Source organism: Xiphophorus hellerii, chromosome 7 (assembly GCF_003331165.1).
Source record: "Xiphophorus hellerii strain 12219 chromosome 7, Xiphophorus_hellerii-4.1, whole genome shotgun sequence".
NCBI classification, from domain to species: Eukaryota; Metazoa; Chordata; class Actinopteri; order Cyprinodontiformes; family Poeciliidae; genus Xiphophorus; species Xiphophorus hellerii.
The window spans coordinates 9,446,990-9,465,895 of NC_045678.1; the positions used below are offsets into that span (position 1 = coordinate 9,446,990).

The 18,906-nt window shown below is 39.7% G+C and overlaps 2 protein-coding genes across 3 annotated transcripts in view; both read right to left on the minus strand.

Moving 5' to 3' along the window:
* Window positions 1-980: 980 nt before the first annotated feature.
* LOC116723305 (solute carrier family 22 member 4-like) lies at window positions 981-11,172 on the minus strand. Its single transcript, XM_032568107.1, has 11 exons — window positions 9,443-11,172; window positions 7,391-7,606; window positions 6,780-6,883; window positions 5,766-5,920; window positions 4,916-5,087; window positions 4,361-4,487; window positions 4,197-4,297; window positions 3,709-3,923; window positions 2,155-2,337; window positions 1,908-2,043; window positions 981-1,687 (listed from the first exon to the last, which is right to left on the minus strand). The coding sequence occupies exons 1-11, from the start codon at window positions 9,650-9,652 to the stop codon at window positions 1,585-1,587; spliced, it is 1,722 nt and encodes a 573-aa protein (XP_032423998.1). The 5' UTR covers window positions 9,653-11,172; the 3' UTR covers window positions 981-1,584.
* Window positions 11,173-11,935: 763 nt separating this feature from the next.
* Window positions 11,936-18,906, minus strand: part of znf385b (zinc finger protein 385B) — a 62,372-nt gene continuing 55,401 nt past the window's right edge. Inside the window, exons 7-11 of one of the 2 annotated variants that reach the window (XM_032568105.1) lie at window positions 18,499-18,670; window positions 18,049-18,411; window positions 16,582-16,766; window positions 15,564-15,659; window positions 11,936-15,012 (exon numbers count right to left, since the gene is read on the minus strand). In XM_032568105.1, the coding sequence (XP_032423996.1) occupies window positions 14,746-15,012; window positions 15,564-15,659; window positions 16,582-16,766; window positions 18,049-18,411; window positions 18,499-18,670 (1,083 nt within the window). In that variant the 3' untranslated portion in view covers window positions 11,936-14,745. Of the gene's footprint in view, window positions 15,016-15,563; window positions 15,660-16,581; window positions 16,767-18,048; window positions 18,412-18,498; window positions 18,671-18,906 lie in introns of both variants that reach the window. The other variant, XM_032568103.1, reaches the window with a different exon arrangement.

Consider the following 18,906-nt stretch of genomic DNA (forward strand, 5'->3'; position numbering starts at 1 on the left):
TTAGCTTAGGAGAAAAGGGACTGTTGCTCTGTGACACTTTTGCATTTCATTTGTAAACCAAAGTCCAACCCAGGAATTAGGAAATTCTAGACCACTTTGTGCTTCATCCTACTGAAAAGGTTTATGGAGATGCTGATTTCCTTTTACAGCAGGACTTGGCGTCAGTCCACAAGGCCAAAGGTACCAATATCTTCATTAATTACCATGGGTTAGGGTTAAACTGGCCCCATGAAGAGTAAGTTGTAAGCAGGACGAACGAGTAAAAAATGAAGACAAGCTGAAGGCCACTTACTTTCCAGTAAGTAGATCTGATTTTCAGTAAACTCAGATTTATAAATTCATTTTTTATTGGTTATATGTAACATCTAAAATTTCAGAAAATTTTAAGTTTTGTTCAGTTATCAGTCATGATCAATAAGCAGAAATATATTAGCAGACATAAATGTATCAGTGTGTGTGTGTGCAAGTTTCACTATTTGAATAAATTTGTGAAATAAATAGATTTTTAAAAATTCTAACTTACTCAGTTGCCACTGTATGTTATTCATGACCAAACATTTAGCGATACAAGTTGGTGCTTATGGCTTTCAGGCCAGCAGGGGGCTCCAAAGAGCATATTTCTCTCAGATATTAAAAACCTCAAAACATCTGATTTATTTTTACATTTATTATTCCCATCTTTTTTATTTAATTACTCAGAGGAAATTACCTTGTTCATTAAGAAATATTTGATGCTATTGTGGTAACTTTGGCATTTGAATAGATTCAACTAAAGAAATGGGAATAAAAATGAATTCAAATTTCTGCTCATCTGTCACATACAATCACCACTCGAACACAGTGCTGTTTGTTGTTGCAATATGGAAAATTTTGGAAAAGTTCAAGTGGCATGAATACTTTTTCAACACACTGTACACTTTGTAAGATGATGTAATAGACAGGAAAACGACCCCCATATCGTCATGACAACATGCAAAAGACATATGATCCAAGTTTATTGAACAGCGAAAATAGCATATTCTTGATTTGTGCATATGTCAGGTTTGTGAATATTAAACCTGACATATGCACAACTGAATATTTGTCTTCACTGCACAATTAAAACCCTGAATGCTAAATGTACACCTGTTGTTCAAGTTCATGTTGTTCAAGTTCATGTGCAGTGCAAAAAAAAGACAAAAATGCTGCCAATACACCAATAATTTCCAAAACAATTTTATAATTTAACTAACTGAATATTCAGAAATTACTTATGTCAGAAAACCATCATAGGATTTCTCTGTAGTGTCCTTCCATTTTCAGTTCTATGTATATTATGTTCCTCATCTCAGTTCCAGCATTTCAGTCCTTCAGTAAAACAAAGCGCAAAAGTTATTTGCTGCAGCAGACTGCCGTGTGCTTTCATGTCTCTCACTCTTAGGTCAATTTGAGTTTAGGTTGTTTCTGAGTCCCACAACCCCTCCGTTCGTGCTGTATGGAAGAGTTGTTGATGCATGACTTCAAACTCCTTCAGTTACCGGGGAGCATTTCCAAAATAAAAAACCATGTACCTTGGTACTGGTAGATATGATATCAGTGGTTGCTTTATAAACAAGTTGTGCAGATGATCTCAATTGATGGAGTCTGCTCCTTAGCGATTTTTTCTTCTTCCTTCAAAGCAGTTTTGGAGGCCCAGGGACATGCAAACCTGTAAATCAGAGGAGCAGAAATGCATCAGTATCTGCTTTAAGTGATTAGTTTTCTGATCACTGAAGTGCAGCGATCCCTTTACCCCAGATAACGTGTAATGTTTTTGCAACATTTCTGAAAACTATTTATGTTTTTCCATCTCACAATTGTACCCAAATTGGTGTTGGTCGGTCACAGAAAATCCCCCCAAAATATCCTCAAGCATCGCAAAAACTCACCACTGTGTGACCGGCATCTGCTCAATGGTATCAGGAAGTGGCTGTCGGAACGTTTCTGGCAGAAAGATGCAGAGAAGAACGCCGAGAAGTGACAGAACACCCAAAGTAATCCAGGGTAGGAGCTTGTTAAACTCAGCTGGAGACAAAAATCAAATCAAATCTCATCTGAATAGAGTTAAATATTAGACTCAGTTTCTAATTATTATCTTTAGATCCCTTACAGACTGTAGGCATTTAAAGGTCTCACCCATCTCAAGCAAATACGGTGACACAGAGGAACCCACTCTGGAGAACATGGCACAGGAAGACATTGCCGTATTTCTGATGACTGTGGGAGACAGCTCTCCAGTATAGGTGTACACCACCCCATTTCCTGCCAGAACACCAAATTTACCCAACAGTACTAGGGACATGGTAAGAGTTGGGTAACCTGCAACAAAGGATGAGGTGCTGTGAGGCCACAAGTAGTAAAAATACTTTTGTAAATGCTGCTAGGCAAACTGTAAACTCGTTTCAACAAGCTTTTCTTCAGCAGTGGAGTCTTGTGCAGTGAGTATTCATAAAGGCCATAGTGGCTGAATGTTTTAATTATTGTTTTCTTCAAAACAATTGTACCTGCTAATTCCATGTCTTTCTGAAGCTCTTAATGGTCATTGACTCATGGATTATTCACTTGCTCTCCATTCTCTGCCTGATATCTTGCAGGGAACACGTCTTGGCTGTTTTATAGTGCAGTGACGTTCTTTCAAATTTCAGCTCTTGGGAGCTTTTCTTATATTTAAAAAAGAAAACAACAACAAAAAACTATTTGATTATCCCCAAGACTGTTAAGAAATGTTCAGTTTACCAATCAGACGAAATAGGACCTTTTTTGGAAGGTGTGCATTTTACTACAACTGGCATAAAACTGAATATCATGCTTTCGGTCAAACACAATGTTTTTAGTGCGATGGTGATGGGACCTGGACACTTTGTTGCAACTGAAGGAGCCATAAATTCTTTTCTGACACCAAGTGTCATGGCAGAACATGTTGTCGGAGTATGTCTTGCTATCACAAATGAAAGTTTATCTTGGACTTTTGTTATGCAAGCAGGACAGTCAACTAGCAAGAACTCTCTTATGAATGACACGAGAAAGCAAAATGAAGGTTTTGCTGTGGTCTAATCAATGTGGTTGCATTAAAAATTAAAGAAGAGTGGGACAAAATTCCTGCACAGTGATGTGAAAAAACTCATTGTCAGTTGCTGCTGCCAAGAATGACACAACCAATCATTAGGTTCAGGAGACGATAACCTTTTTACACAGAGCCAGGTTTGTTTGGACATCTTTGTCTCATAAATGATATGAAACAAACTACACTTTGTTCTTACTAAAGTAAATTTTGTCTGATACAATGTTTGAGGATGATCTGAAACATTCAAGTGACAAAATAGCAGAAACAGAAGAATTCTGTAAGGAGGTAAATACTTCTTCACTGCACTGGATTAATGCATTAATCTTTCATTATTTTGAAGAAGCTAGTGTGGCGTTAATAGAGTTTGAATAAGATGTTGAAGTGAAGAAGCACACACTAAATACAAAAAAAAGGTAGATTTAGACACTGTTTGCATTCATAACGTCACTGCACAATGATTGAAACAACATCAGTTTTGACTCAAGTAAAGCTTTCTGAAATGTTTGCCAGATTTTCCACTTTATACCCAGATCTGTAGAGGTTTGTTTTCTTGTTTACGTTGTTTATTGTTTATTGTGCGTTTCTGTAAAAGTCAGAGAATACAGTCTAATGCTTCTCATGCTCACTTTTCATGGTGCCCTGGATGAAGAGCAGCGCCAGTGCCCCCAGCAGGGAGAAACCGATGAATGAAAGACGGCGAGGAAAGCTGCGTGCAGCCAGCCAGCTGGCAAAGTATGCTGGGAGCTCCACAACTGTGAGCAGGAAGTAGTTCAGGAAGAGATTGCCATACAAAGTGGACATGCTGAAGGACAAGCCAAAGTAGCTGGCACTCATGGAAAACCTGCAAAGAAAGAAACGGACTTAAACTCCAAACCGGATTGATTTTAAATGGTTTTAGATTTCTAAGTAAACAACCAGAAGGAATTTCTATTTGTTAACTCAAAATATTTTTACTGGATCAAAATTAGACTTTTAAATATGGCGTGACTATAGCAGTTTTTAAAATTATTTTCAATCTTCTCAATAGAAGAAGCTTTGATTTGACAAATTTTATCTGCTTGGACGATGCAATCTTAAACAAAATGGTTTTCCACAAAAAAATGTTGCAGCTCACCAAATTAGCCACAGCTTCAGTGTTATATGCCGAATCTTTGCAGTCTTCAGCAGGTCCAGGAAGCTGACAGACTCTGCTTGATGTGTCGCTGCTTTTTCAGCCTGCCAAGAGAATGTGAGAAACCACCTACAATTTGCCAGCGAGGTTCAGCTGGTGGGTCCTACCTTGGGAGGGAGGAAAATGACTGGAGGAGCCTCCACTCGGTTCACCAGAGCCGCTGACCTCAGCAGAAGCTCGGCCTCCTGCAAGCGGCCACGAGACAGCAGCCAGCGAGGAGACTCTGGAACCAGCCTGGTCGACATTTAGACACGCAATCAGGGACGTAGACTCAGTTGCCCAAAAGCTCCCAAGAAAGAAGCCCCTTGCACATTTGGTCACTAAAACCAGTAGCTTAATTAAGGAGTGAGCTCACTCCATAACTATACTAAATGTCACTTCTACAGCGGAGTGAGACAATATTGCACTATGTTTGTTTATCAGCAAGTACAAGAACTACAGCTGAAAGTAGCAAATGTGTTGCAGTTCTTGGCGAGTTCTTGATTTAGTTGTGTCACACCACTGTTTATTTTGCACTGTGATGCAAATTCACCTTCCTTGGAGGAGATTATGCTTCCTTATCAATCGGTCACTACAGTATTGCATCCCTCTTCTGTAAGTCTTGGCGTAAAGATGCGGACAGCGGGGAAAAAAAAATCAACGGTGTAGTGAGACCATCTTACCACCAGAGGGGGATGCAAGCCAAGCCAGGCACAGCCATGATGAGCGATAGGTGTCTCCAGCTCCTGACCAGGTATGCGGTTCCTGGCAGCAGCATCATGGAGAATGCATAGACAAAAGGCTGGCCCAGACTGGAGAAGAGGATCCTGCTGGAGCCCACAAGGATTTCTGAACCTGTGGAGAAAACACTGACATTTTATTGTGTCTGATATTAGTTTCTAGCTTAAATGATATGTTCTGACCATTTCTAACATCCAGAATACATTATATATGCTAATAAAAAAATAATACAATTTTGGTGTGTGGAAAAATTCGTTGTTTCAAAAACCGCCTGAATGTTGAGCCATAATGAATGGGCACTGCACCATTACCTAGCAACCCTAGTCAAGTCCAGGCCTTCATCTAACCAACCTAAGTAGATCTCCAGCAAGTTTGGTCAGCTGGATTTAACCACTGCATGCACCGAACAATGGCAGGTGGAAAGGACAAGTGTTTTGTTGTTTACTTACCATCCAGAAGCCATTTGCTGCATTCCTGCTGGTTGTGCAGGAGGCTCCACTTCTGCTTTTCAAATTTGCACAGCTGTATAATTGTGCATCTGTTTGCAGTCATTTTCAAGTGTGGGTGTAAATATTGAGTTACACCCACACTCACATAGATCTAAAGTGACAAGAGGCCCTAAATCAACTTATTCTAATATGTAAGTAATGAACATGTTTTGCTTAGCCTATACACCTATCCCATTCAAGGAAGCATAACAAGTCACCTTTAAACAAACAAATGAGGTTTTCTGATTTGAGTGGCCATGAACACATTAGGATGGTGAGAGTAAAGATCCACAACCAAACATACCCAGCACAAACACCACAATGTAGCAGGCGATCTGACCCAGGCCCAGCATAAAAAAGAGAACAGTGAAGACAGGCCAGGATGGAGCGAAAGCCACCGCACTGCTGAAGATGCTGAGGACGGCGATGGACCCGAACAGGACGGGCTTCCTGCCAAACCTGCAGCGCCAGAACAGAGAAGGACTCAGGCGTAAATGCAACAGATACAGTCATGGCAAAAAGGAAATATCCTGATCATCATTATTCAACCTCAACTGCTAATTGTGTTCATTGGTGAAATGTAAATAATTGGGCTGTTTGTGCTAAAGGAAATCAAACAGGAGCTATTTAAAACGCGCAACTCTCTTACACAAAATGCTACTTTTAATCATCTGAGTGATTCAACCTTTGATCTAGAGTTGAATTTGGGTAAAATCGTGTTATATTATGATGTATTTTTTTGCAAACACCTAAAATTGTGAATTTTGCTGATAAACCAAATGTGCAGCTGTGTATTTTATAATTGTTATTTAATTAACAAAGGCTCAAAATTCAGGGATGTGTGAAAAACACAGACCCTCCATCCTGCATTCATAGGTTTTACTCAGTTAATCAAATGCACTGTATAAATGTTCCTGTTCACGCTATGATAACGAAAGCCAAACATTAGCAATAATCTGTATGAAAATATTTTCTAATGCTAATTATAAGCATTTTTCAGTCCATCATTTTAAGAAAATGACTCTGATAAAGGAAGCAGGTCATCACTAGATGTTTGACGATAATGAAAAGGCCTCTTTTTGACAAAAAACAAAATGTAATCGTCATTATTAGCTTAGATTATTATTAGATATTTTTAGATTTGTTATACTTCTGTACAAGACTGAAACATGCAATCAAAAAACATGGCAATTCTCTCAGAATTGAAATTCCAATTTAATTCCAAATCAGAAATGATTCCAATTTATAAATCATTTATGCTTTGGGGACGGGTAGATACTTCATTTTGCAAACATCAAATGAGGAGACGGAGAGTCACCGGTCAGAGATTAGTCCGGAGATGAAACATCCAGAAAGTCCTCCCAGAAAGTAGACGAGAGAAGTCAGAGGCTGTTTCCACTGTTCGCTGCACACCAGGTCGAACTGGGAGGAAAACAAACATTTAACTCAAACCCCCAACAAAAAAAACCCCAACAACAACTAGCTTCAATCTTTCAGTTTTGTTCATCTTAACCAGTTCACTCAGATAGAGCTCTCATCTTTCTTGTTCCTCTGAAGGTTTTCTTAGTTGAGCTTCATCAATCTTTCTATCTACCTCCAACTTTTGTGTCAAGCCGTCGGTTTCAGATGTTTCAAAAGCACAAACTGTCACACATTGTACTGCTCAGACAAAAAGAAATTCAAAAAGTTTTTTTTTTTCTTTTTAAACCATGAGGCGTGTTTAAATGATTATATTATGCTCAAAATGCAGTCAATGATTGTGGGGAAAGGTCACGACCTTGCTGTGATTTATGAGTAAGAATCAGTTCAGAATGACTGAGTCTGAACATAAAGAACCAGCTGAGGTGTGTGTTACTGTGTGTTACTGCCATACTGAAACAACCATTAACTCCGTGCTGCTTTTTTATTCCAAACAGAGAGTGATAATACCTCCGTGACCACAGTGGACTGGAAGTACTGCGTACTGTAGGTCCATCCATCTCTACAGCCCTCCCGCTTCAGGCTTGACAGGAGAACCTCTGGCCTTGATCCCGGCACAGACTGGTTCTGCAACCAGTTTGGACTGGCTCCCATTGCAGACAGGTTCCTAACCAGGTCCTGCTCGTACCGGCTGCAGCTGCTTCTCTCCAGCTGCCCGGCCACCTGCTAACCAGGAAACAATGTAATTACAGTTCCACAATTTATTAATTTTTTTTCTGCTACAGAGGACAGGGCAGCTGTACCAGAACAGACTGCATCAGATCTGACCAGGAATGGGAACTGTATCAACGATGAAACCTTCCACCAAATTATTCACATCTGTGTGTATTTTATGTCTGATAGTACATGCTTTGAGTATATCTACAAATCTGTGCATCCTAATGTAACACAGTGCTCCTAAAAATGCCTTTACTGAGTGTTTGTGTGCACCATTGTAGTTAAATACAATGTGATTTTCTTACATATTAGAAGTCATCTAAATGGGCATGTTTCAGACTTCATCATGTTTAGACTGTGTAGAATATACACTCTGTTCTGTGGGTTTTGGTGTTTCTCAACATTTGTCTTAAAATATTTGACAACTACTGTTTGTTTTTATTTCTCGTTCATAAATAATAACTGCTATTAAGTGTGCATTTGAGAGAAAGTGTTCCTGTTTTTATACACACAACAACCAGAGCAAATGGTTTTATTTTCTCAAAGACCAGCGCTGTGTGTGCTAAGCAGACGAAGCAGAAAAAAGAAATGCCATCAACTGAACGCTGGTGGTGATTATGTGAGAACACACTGCACAACTAAACCTTTTCACTCCGCAAGTGAATTTGAAAAGAATGCTAATTACATAAAATTGTTTATTTTATTTTTCTATTGTAACAAATTAGCATAGTAAACTCTCTGGAATCTGAGCTGACTCCTAAAACATAATTTTTGGGCTAATTAGTTAATCAGCCATCAATTGCAATCAGGTGAACTGAAGCAGGGAAACTGTGGCGCAGTTGGTAGAACTGTTACCTAGCAGTAAGAAGGTCCTGGGTTCGATTCCCGGGAATCGAAGGAGTTTGCATGTTCTCCCTGTGCCTGGTGGGTTCTCTCCGGGTTCTCCGGCTTCCGCCCACAGTCCAAAAACATGACTGTTAGGTTAATTGGTCTCTCTAAATTCTCCGTAGGTGTGAGTGTGTGCATGGTTGTTTGTCCTGTCTGTCTCTGTGTTGCCCGGAACGTTAGCTGGAGATGGATGGATGGATGGATGGACACGCTGATCTAAATTGTCACTAGCGTGTGGGTGAGGGTGTGTGTGTGTCTGTGTTGCCCTGTGATGGACAGGCGACTTGTCCTCTAGACGAGGTACGGCCCTAAATCAGGCCACTGCGATCAGGCCAGGACAAGGCAGTATTGAAAATAAATGGCTAAATGCTATTTGTTATGATAATTTTATAATCTGGAATATTTATTTATAAATAAGTTGAAGTTTGCAATTTGATTGTTTCGCTCATATCTAATAAGAATGCCTTATTAGATCAAAATCTTGAGCTTGTGTCAATTCACATCTAAAAAAATCAGGTAATTACATAAAATTAGATGAGTTAATGAATTTATGTAGCTGTTACAAGCCAATCGTCTGATTCTTCCAACCTCACGTTTAATCTTCTAAAGCTCTACTTTTGGCCTGACCTGAAATTGTGACACTTTGTGTGCCTAGCAGCTACTGTATTTCTTATTCCTCTGCTATTTGTTGCATCGAGCATAATCTTTAACTGCTACAGCTTATGCCTCATGCAACAATATATTACGAAGGAAATTGATAGTAACGGTCATGTGAGGGCGAACAGTTAAAACAAATGGAGAATAGCAGCTTAGTTTGTTATTCACACCTGAACAGATGCGAGCAATTTACTTACATAACATCATAAACAATAAAGATAACAGTAAAACTTCCACATCCTATAATGGCTGAAATGTTTTGCCAAAATGAATGCCTTCACTGGCTCAGATTCAGAATACCTCCGCTGGGATGCTGGCCTGTATCCACTCCTGGCTCAGGTTACTGTGGGCAGGGATGTCACAGTGGTGTGGGGGGCTGGCCAGCAGGAAGATGACAGATAGGATGTTGTATCCACATGGAACGCAGGTGAGGCAAAGAACAAAGAAGATTCTCCTCTGGAACGGACCCCAGCTCCCCAGAAACAACACGGACTCCTCGTAATCCTGCATTTTCCTTATTTAAGCCCCCAAAACTAATCCGAGATTCAGATTCCTCTACTGGTTATAATGCAGGGGTCAGGGAGCCACTCTCTCTGGAGACTGTAAACACTCGTACTTTAGCTACTTGCACATAATTTTCCCCATAATGTACTATGTCTGCAATACCAAGCACATAAATCTTACATCTGTGCTCTGGTTGCTGCAGTGTCAAGAGTCTTTCTGCTGCTCCGTGTCGCCTTTATTCCACAAGTGAGAGAAAAACTCCTCCTCTCATCCAGCCCCTCACATCCGCCTCTCATTTAAAAAGTACGACTTCACCCTCAAACTACAGCGTCACAGCAGCTCTGCTGTCTTAACTGTCTTAAAAAGTTCAAAGTTTTATCTCAGGATCCTCCAGAACAACAAAAGGGACAGTAGTGACTTTGTAACCAAACGTATCTTCTTCCTGAGAAGATCTTATCTTCTGAGGAACATTTGAAATAATGAAAAGAAAAAAACAAAACAAAAAACATTTCAAACAAGTTGTTTATGTAAGCTGAATTTTATCAGAGAAGGAGAGGAAAGAGGTGATATTTTCTGACCAATTTGAAACAGTCAGCTGATGTTAGGTTGGCTTGAGATGCTGTTTAGTGCAGTGATGTCAAATGACTTGTTTGACTTTATCTGCGTCCTTCAGCTTATGTTCTAATATATGCGCAAAAAAAAAAAAACACCTCATGCTTCATGAAATATTCCAAACTGCTTTACGTTGCTTAATAATAAAAGGCTCAAATGAATTAGTTTGGACTTCTAGAAATGTTCTATCGTGAAAGGAAACTCTTAATATTGCATAATAATGAAAACAAGATTCTCGTCTTTTCTTTTTTTTTTCCAGCTAAAAATCTGAAAAGTGTTGCTTGCGTTTGTATCCGACCACATTTCTCCTGAGTCACAGCAGCAAGCGATCTTCCATCTTTGCACGTCTGGAGCCTGAAACTTTTGCCCGTTCTTTGTTGCGAATTCGCTCAAACTCAATTTGATTGGATGGAGAGCATCTCTAACCAAAGCTAGATTTATATCTGGGATCTTTTCCACACCATCCTAACTCATGGATTTGTTTCATTTAAAGCTATTAACTTTGACACACAGGAACTCATGCAAGTTCCTGTGGAAAAAAAACCCTCATTCCAGCATGATGCTGCCACCACCATGCTCCACCACTGGGATGGTATGTTCAGGATGCAGCGTTTTTACTCAACTCTCAATGTTTTACATGTTGGCCAAAATGCTGACAAGCTCACCTTCCTCCACATGTCTGAGAATTATACTTCAGCTTGAACACAACTTACATTCAGGTGATCACTAGTGAAATTTGGGCCTTTCTAATACAAACTATATGAAACAACCATAATGCAATCATTATATTTCTGCTTTGATTTGACTTCTAAATGAACTTTGACACTAAAGTAACATGGTCATAGTTTAACCGGACTTACTGTATAACACAAAGCACGAGTTGCTAAGAGTGCAGTAAATTATCAAGCCAGTTAAAAAAAATGTCCAGTTCAGTCCAGTTTTCTGGGTCTGTCCTCAACAGGACCAGTTTGCTCAGGTTTTTCTGCTCTTAGCAACTTTCTGCACAGTGTGCAAAACACTTACACCCTAAGTTGCATTTTATTTCATTATATTTCAGTTTAGATTTGCTTCATTTAGTTTAAAAGCTAGGAAAATATGAGCAGGTAACAATGCAAAGTATATGACTCGTGTTTATTTTTTACTTTTTTGCAAGGTCAGGCTGCATATTCTGAATTACAAGAAGTGAGAGGAGAAGAGAGAGCAACTTCCTATCAGGGCTGGTGTTGTTGTCCTCCCAAGGTCAAGAGTGAAACATATTGGCAGTACATCGGACTGATTCAGAGAAAGTGCTACTTTGTCGATTAAGAAAACGACAGGGAGTAGCCTTTCTCCCAGACAAATTCAAATATAAAGTTTTCTTTATCTTTTTGCCACACTTGATGCAGCTGCAGGAATACTTATGAGCCTTAAGGTATCCCACAAGGGAAATAAAAACACACCCTGGAATAATGGGACGGAGTTTCAGTGTCGTATTTGACGATGTCCGGATTAGAGATCATCAACGTAAAATTCAAACTTGACTCCAATTTCGTTTGTTTAAACACCAGATCTAAAAAAAAAAAAAAAAAAAAAAAAACAGATCAGAGAAACTACCAATCAATCCACTAATAGCTCAGTTTTGTTTTTAAAAACAGTCTTTTGATTGTGAGCGATCACTAAACAAACACGATCTTTGAATGCTGCTCACTTATTTTTAATGAAAACAAAAATTTACAGAAAGAAATGTGACACTTGACAAATTTTACATTTGCATATCTCCCATTTCATCATTTCGCATTAAAAAACAAGTCCAAAGGAAATAAATACTGTACATAGAGAGAGGTCGATAAATCTGCAAATAGGATTTTTTTTAAAATACATTTGAAGAATAAATTCAAAGCTAAAATCTGTTCGATGCATATTTTACAACATGTGTTTTCTGTCTCTGTCTGCAGGTTTATCCTTTCTCAAGGACATTTTGCACAGCAGCGTATGAACGACTTCTGAAGTGGGACTGAAAACCTGCGTCCAAGTTGTACAACGAAATGCAATCTTCCTGATCTCCTCGTACAGCTCTTATGCAACTATATGCTATTTTTCCAGTGCCTTTTATTAAGATAAACTTTTATTTTGAGAAGAAATATAAAATGATTATGTCGGCTTTGTTTAAAATCACACATAAACAAACATTACCCGCCAGTGCATCTCTACTAACCTCACACCGGTTTTGGAACCTGGTTCCAGTATCCGGCCCCCTGCGGATCCCAGTATTGCTGATGAAGAAGGTGAAGGAGAGTAGAAAAAGCGGCAGCTCGTATGTATGTTATTGCGTCATGACGACATCATCGGACAGAGGAGGAAGATGATGGACGTGAGTTTCATTTTCAGACGGTCTGGCTGGGTGTCTTCTTGAATACGCCCGTCATGCGGATGAGAGTCACACAGGGTGCATAGATAAACACACACGAGTCTTTCTACCTGTCGGGTCAACACTGGAAGACTGGGATACTTCAAGTCGTTCAGGAGGAAGAAAGCAAAACATGGTGAAGGATTTGAAACCACAGACAAAACCCCTCAAAAACATTTCCACTGGCTCATTTCTTCACTTCAGACTTTCTGCTCAAAAATCTTTTAGTTAGTTTAGAAATAAGACAAATGCATTTCCTCTGTATGTTGGTTAAGTGCACCTTTTTGACAACAAAGCTTTTCAGGACAAAGAAGAAGGATGATTACAGATGCATTATTTTGATCCATTTCTATAAATTTTTTTGTTTGAGTAGATTTACTGAAACAATGAACATTTTCATCAACATGAAGGCAAAAAACCCCCCAAAAAACTTTTTTGTCTCTTGGCTAGGTTTTTATGTAAGATTTAAAACAATGTAATGATGAGGTAAGAAGACAGTTTGATATTTAAAACAATAGGAACTGATTTTCTCTGATACAAAAAAAACATTTCTGCATACATACATACCGAGAAGCCCGCGCACACATTCACATTTCCAGGTATTATAAATTAGATCGTTTCCAATCAATATGATATATTAGAGCTAATAGTTAATAGTTTAATTTTAAAGATATGAGTCTTTTTTTTTATTTGGGGCTTTTATATATATATATATTAATATTAATTAATATTTTAGTTTTAGATTTAAATCCAGCAACAACCGACTGAGAATTGAGAAATGGTCAATTCTGGGTCTAGTCAAAGCCCACATCTTGATGCTTGCTCTTGATTCAGTGCAGTCTCTCTGACAACCAGTAGAAGTGTGCATGAAAAAAAAATATCTGAATGAGATAAAACATAAATGTTTGTACTGAAACTGTTTTAATATGTATGTAAGTGACATCCGCTCAGTTAGGGTGGGGGAGCCAATATTTGGTTGTTTTACTTAAAGTAAAGAAAAAAACAATAACAATTCATCAGTATATATATATGAAGCCACATCTGATCCATGAGAAGATGGCAGTAGTCTTTTTTTTGTGCTTTTTGTTTTGTGACATCTTGTTAGTGCTGGTTTGCTTCTACAGTGGGAGGAAGAACAGTTCCTACATCCTCTGCTTTTTTATTGAGTAGGAGGAGGCGGATTATCAGCCTGCGATTATCAGCCTGCTAAACAATCCATACGAGGTTTTCACCCCCTTTCTGACATTTGGATTAAATCTAGAGCTGCACCGATGACTCTTATCCTGGCCAGTACCGATGTCTGTTCATTTTGGTTTTTCTTGTTTGTTACTTTGACAAATGTCGATTTTCCTTTTAAGGACTACTACACAAAAACAAATGTGTGCTCCCAGATCTTTCATCAAGGTAGACGTTTTAAATCAAACGGAGAAAAAAAAACTGAAGGAGGATCCACATTTAGGAATCCAACTGTATGCCTCCATACAGTTTTAGTTTTTACCAAACAAAACAAAACAAATCCCTCGAGATGCATGCGTTTACTTCATGTTTTATATACTAAAACTAGTTGGGATCCTTAGTATTGATGCATTTAATGATTGAGGAACAAAATTAAGCTTTTTAAAAAGTCTAATCCAGTAAAATAAAATAAAAATGTTTAATATTTTTGTTAAATGGGCACCAGATGTGGAACAGCACAATGATTCAAGAAATGAGCTGCTGCCGTTTTTTCCAGTCTTGAACCCATTTCCTGTAACACTTATTGCTTTCTATAAGGTGCTGAATGGACCTTCATGAATATTCCATAACTGCACATTTCTCCTGTTTTCCAGTACGTCTGGGAGCTTTGCTAGCCCCTGGTTCTGTTCAGGTCGACATCAGCGGGTCAGTGAACGCAACGGCACTCCCTTTCCTCCGTGTCTGGAGGTGCTGGATGGAACCAGAGGGTCTTTGATAAAAAAAAGCAGGACGTCTCCATACTCTTCATGTCTCTGCAGGAAGATTCAGTCAAGTAAGCAAGCTGCAGCAACAGCTGAAGCTCCAGCACACAGCGGGCTAGGGGTCAAAGATTGTGGGCTTGGACTCCCCGCCGCTCCCGAGGACATCAGTAGGGCGCGAAGAGAATTGATCCTTGGTTGGTTCTGATGGGTCCGGGAGCGGGACGCAGGAAGGAGGCGGTGAAGAGGGACGAGGACGACGGAGGGCGAGGGTGGAGGGAGATGGTGGGGGTGAGGGGCGAGGAGGTGTGCGAGAGGAGGGGAGAGGAGGAGATGGAGGCAGGAGGAAGGGAAATGGAGGGAGGAAGAGGCGAGGAAGTGGAAGTGAAAGGAGAGGAAAGGAAGGAAGGAGATAGAGAAGGCTTCGCCAGCTCCTTCTGAGGAGACAAGGAGACGAGTGATAACGGAGGGAGTCAAAGAGGAAAAGGAATATGATAAAATCCAGTAGGTGAAATAATAAAAAAAAGATAAGAAAATAAAGGGGAAATGAAATGATGAAATGAGAAAGCGGGCAAAACAGTGAGGCAAAAAATAAAGACAAGAAAATGGTAGAAAATAAAGTGGAATAAGAAATGACAGCATACATAAAAAGAAATAAGATTAAATAAAACGACAAGGAAAAGCAAAGAGGGAACAGAAGAAGTAAAAACAAGCAAGACAGAAGAATATGGGAAATGAGCAGTGGAGAGAAGATGAAAGAAAAAAAAAGTTTAGATTAGAAAAATAAAGAATCAGAGACAGGAAGGTCAGCAGTAGAGCAAAGGAAAGACGAAACATGTAGATAACGAGGAGAAAAGGCACAAGGGAAAAAAGAAAATATGAAGACAAATTTAAGCAAATGTTCTTAAGGTAGTTTGTGTCTTTCTGTCCTATTGGTGAATTTCTCCACTGTAAGTTGAACAGAAAGCTGGAAGGAGACACTCACAGTGAGCGATTCGCGCTGCTGCTTGTTGTAAGGGCTGTATTTTGGCTTGCTGGGTTTTCCTGCCACCCTGTCCTTGTGTCTTCTGCTGGAAATGTGCTGCAACGTCAACAACAACATAAACAAATCAGACTTTAAGCTTTACCGCTTTCCCGTTTGCAAGTTTTAGTTGTCTCACGCTAATCATGCATCAATTTATACCAATCTACAATCTGCAAATAGTTGATGGTGCTGTAGTAATTTTTCTTAAAAATCTGGAATCTGAGAGCAAGAGGTAACACAGGCTTATTTTAGTCTGCTCAGGAGGAAGAACGTGGGGTTCTGGTGGGAAAAAAAAGGTTCTAGATCTCAAATTTAAAACACATTTCTAAACCCTGGAGGCCTACTGCCTATAATTTATGTACAGCTTTCTAAATAAACGGCTTGTTTTTGCATATAGTAAATTAAACATCTTTGCACATATGATGCACATAAATGTAAGCATGATAAATATCAGCAACAGGCATAATCTTCTGCAACAGTGATGAAACAATGTCTCTAGATTTTATTTGAAATTGGATTTCTACATTGGTTTCCGTCCAATCCATCCTCCTCCAAAATGTTTCACACGCCAAAAACATACTAAATGGATACAGTTCTCACTCTGACCACGAGATGGAGGCAAAGAGTCGCTAAATGCAGTCAAAATGCAGGCACTTCTGCTGCATTTTGACTGCAAGTAACTGAAGGAGATTCGTATTAATGGTCTGAAAGGGTATTGTTTGCCAAAATACTGCACAGAAATACTGTCAGGAAAATTGCAGTTATATTGTATGTTTCATTGCCTCCATAATTAATCAGAAACAACCAAGAGTAAGCACTGGGGGTGCAAAAAGGGAAGTAGGTTGGGAAGAAAGGAGAACATGTGGAAAGGATGTGGGGGAGCGAACTGGCAAAGGAAAGTATTTGTCCTGGAGTTGCTTTAAAAAAATAATAAAATAAATAAATAACAGCGATCAAGAGGCCTTTGACTTTCATTTACCTGTTTGAGTTGGATCTCAGAGTTGACGTGGACGTCACAGATCTGGCAGTGGAAGGTTTTGTTCTGCAGGCCGGAGCCCTTCAGGGCCGAGCTGCTGCCGTTCTTCAGTTTGGCCCCTGGTCGGGGGTAAGCTTTGATCGGCCCCGCGCCGCTGCGCGCCTCCAGCATCGTTTTGTGCTTTGAACCTGAGACACATAAAAAAACATTACAAGAGGCATAAAACATTGAGTCAAAAAGATTCAAAGGTAGAAGAGTCTCAGAGCTTCAGCTTAAGATGCCTCACCACCTGCGAGTCAGGACAAAATTAGAAAAAGGGTTTTTAAATATTCCAAGCGTATTTCCTGGAATAATTTACAAAATTAGCTGAAGTTGTCAGAACTGTTAATCCTTGAATAAAATAAAAATCAGTCAATATGGCAGTTTTAGATATCCTTCCTGTTCTCAGCTTTTTTTAGCACATGGTTTGTTTGCTCACTTTTTTACGATTAGTACCATAAACTTTGTTTTTTCATGTTTTAAAGTGACAGAACAATGCAAAGTTGCGCCTCCTGTGTTAAGAGGAAGGAAAGATTATAAAATGCTTTCTGAAAGCTGTGGTGTGCATTTGTGACCTAATTTCAGAGTGAACCCACAGGTTTGGCGAAAGCTTAAGAAGTTTGTCAGAGAGTATCAGTGAAACAAAAATACTGAAGGAGAATCTGTTGGGCTGTTGGTGAAAACTGAGGTGGACGTTCAATCACCTTTCAGCACCTTTCAACACTAAACACACAGACAGAGTTACAAAGGAATAGTTTATATCAAATCAATCAATCAATCAAGTTTATTTATACTGGACATTTCAGCATCAAGGCGATTTAAAGTGCTTTGCATCATAAAAACACAAAAATACAAAGGCATAAAACACATATCAACAAACTAAACATTACATTTTACCAGGTGCTGTCAAATGTCTTAATGTTGGTAAAGTTTTATTTATTATGGTTCAACAGCAGCAGATCTCTAATGTATTGTGGTGCTAAGCGGTTCAATGATTTTTAAACCGACAACAGTATTTTAAAGTCCAGAGTACAGGAATCGTATTTTATAATGTCCCAGTCAAAGTCCAGACATAAATCCAAAATTATTCCTGTCTTTAAATGGTTCCCTGAAATACGTGTTTGAAACTATTTTTGCATTACTTTTGCAAGTCAAAAATGTAAAATATTACTAAGTGGTGTACTTATGTAAGCCTAGCCAATCAGAGTAGCGTAAAGGTGAGATGATAACTACTCAAAGGCTTCAATAAAAAAAAAAATTCACTCACATTGTTGGATTTTGTGTTTTAAGTGTGTCAATGAATGTGGAAAAATGCTAAAGAGACAAATATTGACCCATGTGACTCATCTTTACTCCAAAGTGAAACCAAACGTGCAAAAGTACCAAAAACCATATAGAAATATATACATTTTCATCCATTCTTGTCCTTACCTGCATTATGAGCCTCCAGCTGAGACAGAGAGTTGACGGCGACTTTACACAGAGAGCAATACAGCAGCTTCTTCGCCTTCTCCTCCTCGGACTCCGCTGAGAGAGGAGCATCCTGGGAGGAAGAGGAGGTGGTCTGCGGGGCAGCGGGGGCGACTGAAGATGGGGGGCAAGATTTTGAAGAGGAGGAGGAGGAGGATGAGGAAGACGAAGAGAGGCCGGGGGCTGGAAGGGCGGAGGGCGGGCTGGACGGCGGAGGCTCACTGCCAGCTCTGCTAACGGAGGGAGAGGACGGGAGAGGGGAGGTGGAGGACGGGAGGCACAGCTTAATGGAGGACAAGGAGTCTGGGGGGATGGAGAACAGTTCTGCAGAGAGGATGACAGGGAGGAAGAGTTAAAAAATAAAACGTTTGAGCGCTCAGTTCAGTAATCTGTCTGGGGGATAAACTCCACCTGTGCCCTGACTGTTGCTGCTGTTAGCAGGGAGCGGATGGGCCGGACCGGCAGGACCGCAGCTGTTCCCGTTGGTCTCTGGTGTGACTGACAGCTTGGCTTTGGCCTTGTTCTCCTGAGACTTCAGCTTCTTGGCATGACGGCTGCCTCTATAATGAGCTTCCGCCTGCGACTGAAAACGTACAAATAACAAGAGTTCAGCTTTATTTCTGCTTTGACTCGTTTTTCCTCCTGTTGTTCAGCTCTCACTCCTGTTTCTTGTCTCGTCACCCTCTGCTTCGTTTCCTCATTTCACTTGCAACATATTTGCACAAAGCACTCTTTTATTTTTACAGAGCAAACAGCCAGGCAGTTTCAGAGCTGAGGCCACTTCGCTTGCAAAATAAAGGCAGTAGAATAAAAAATATT

What these genes read in the sequence shown, in the direction of transcription:
- LOC116723305 (XM_032568107.1), bottom strand. Translation starts at nt 9,652, where the DNA reads ATGCAGGATTACGAGGAGTCCGTGTTGTTTCTGGGGAGCTGGGGTCCG. An exon ending in AGGCCAGCATCCCAGCGGAG is followed by an intron (nt 7,607 to 9,442) that starts GTATTCTGAATC and finishes TTTCCTGGTTAG; the next exon opens with CAGGTGGCCGGGCAGCTGGA. An exon ending in CAGATGCCGGTCACACAGTG is followed by an intron (nt 1,688 to 1,907) that starts GTGAGTTTTTGC and finishes TCTGATTTACAG; the next exon opens with GTTTGCATGTCCCTGGGCCT.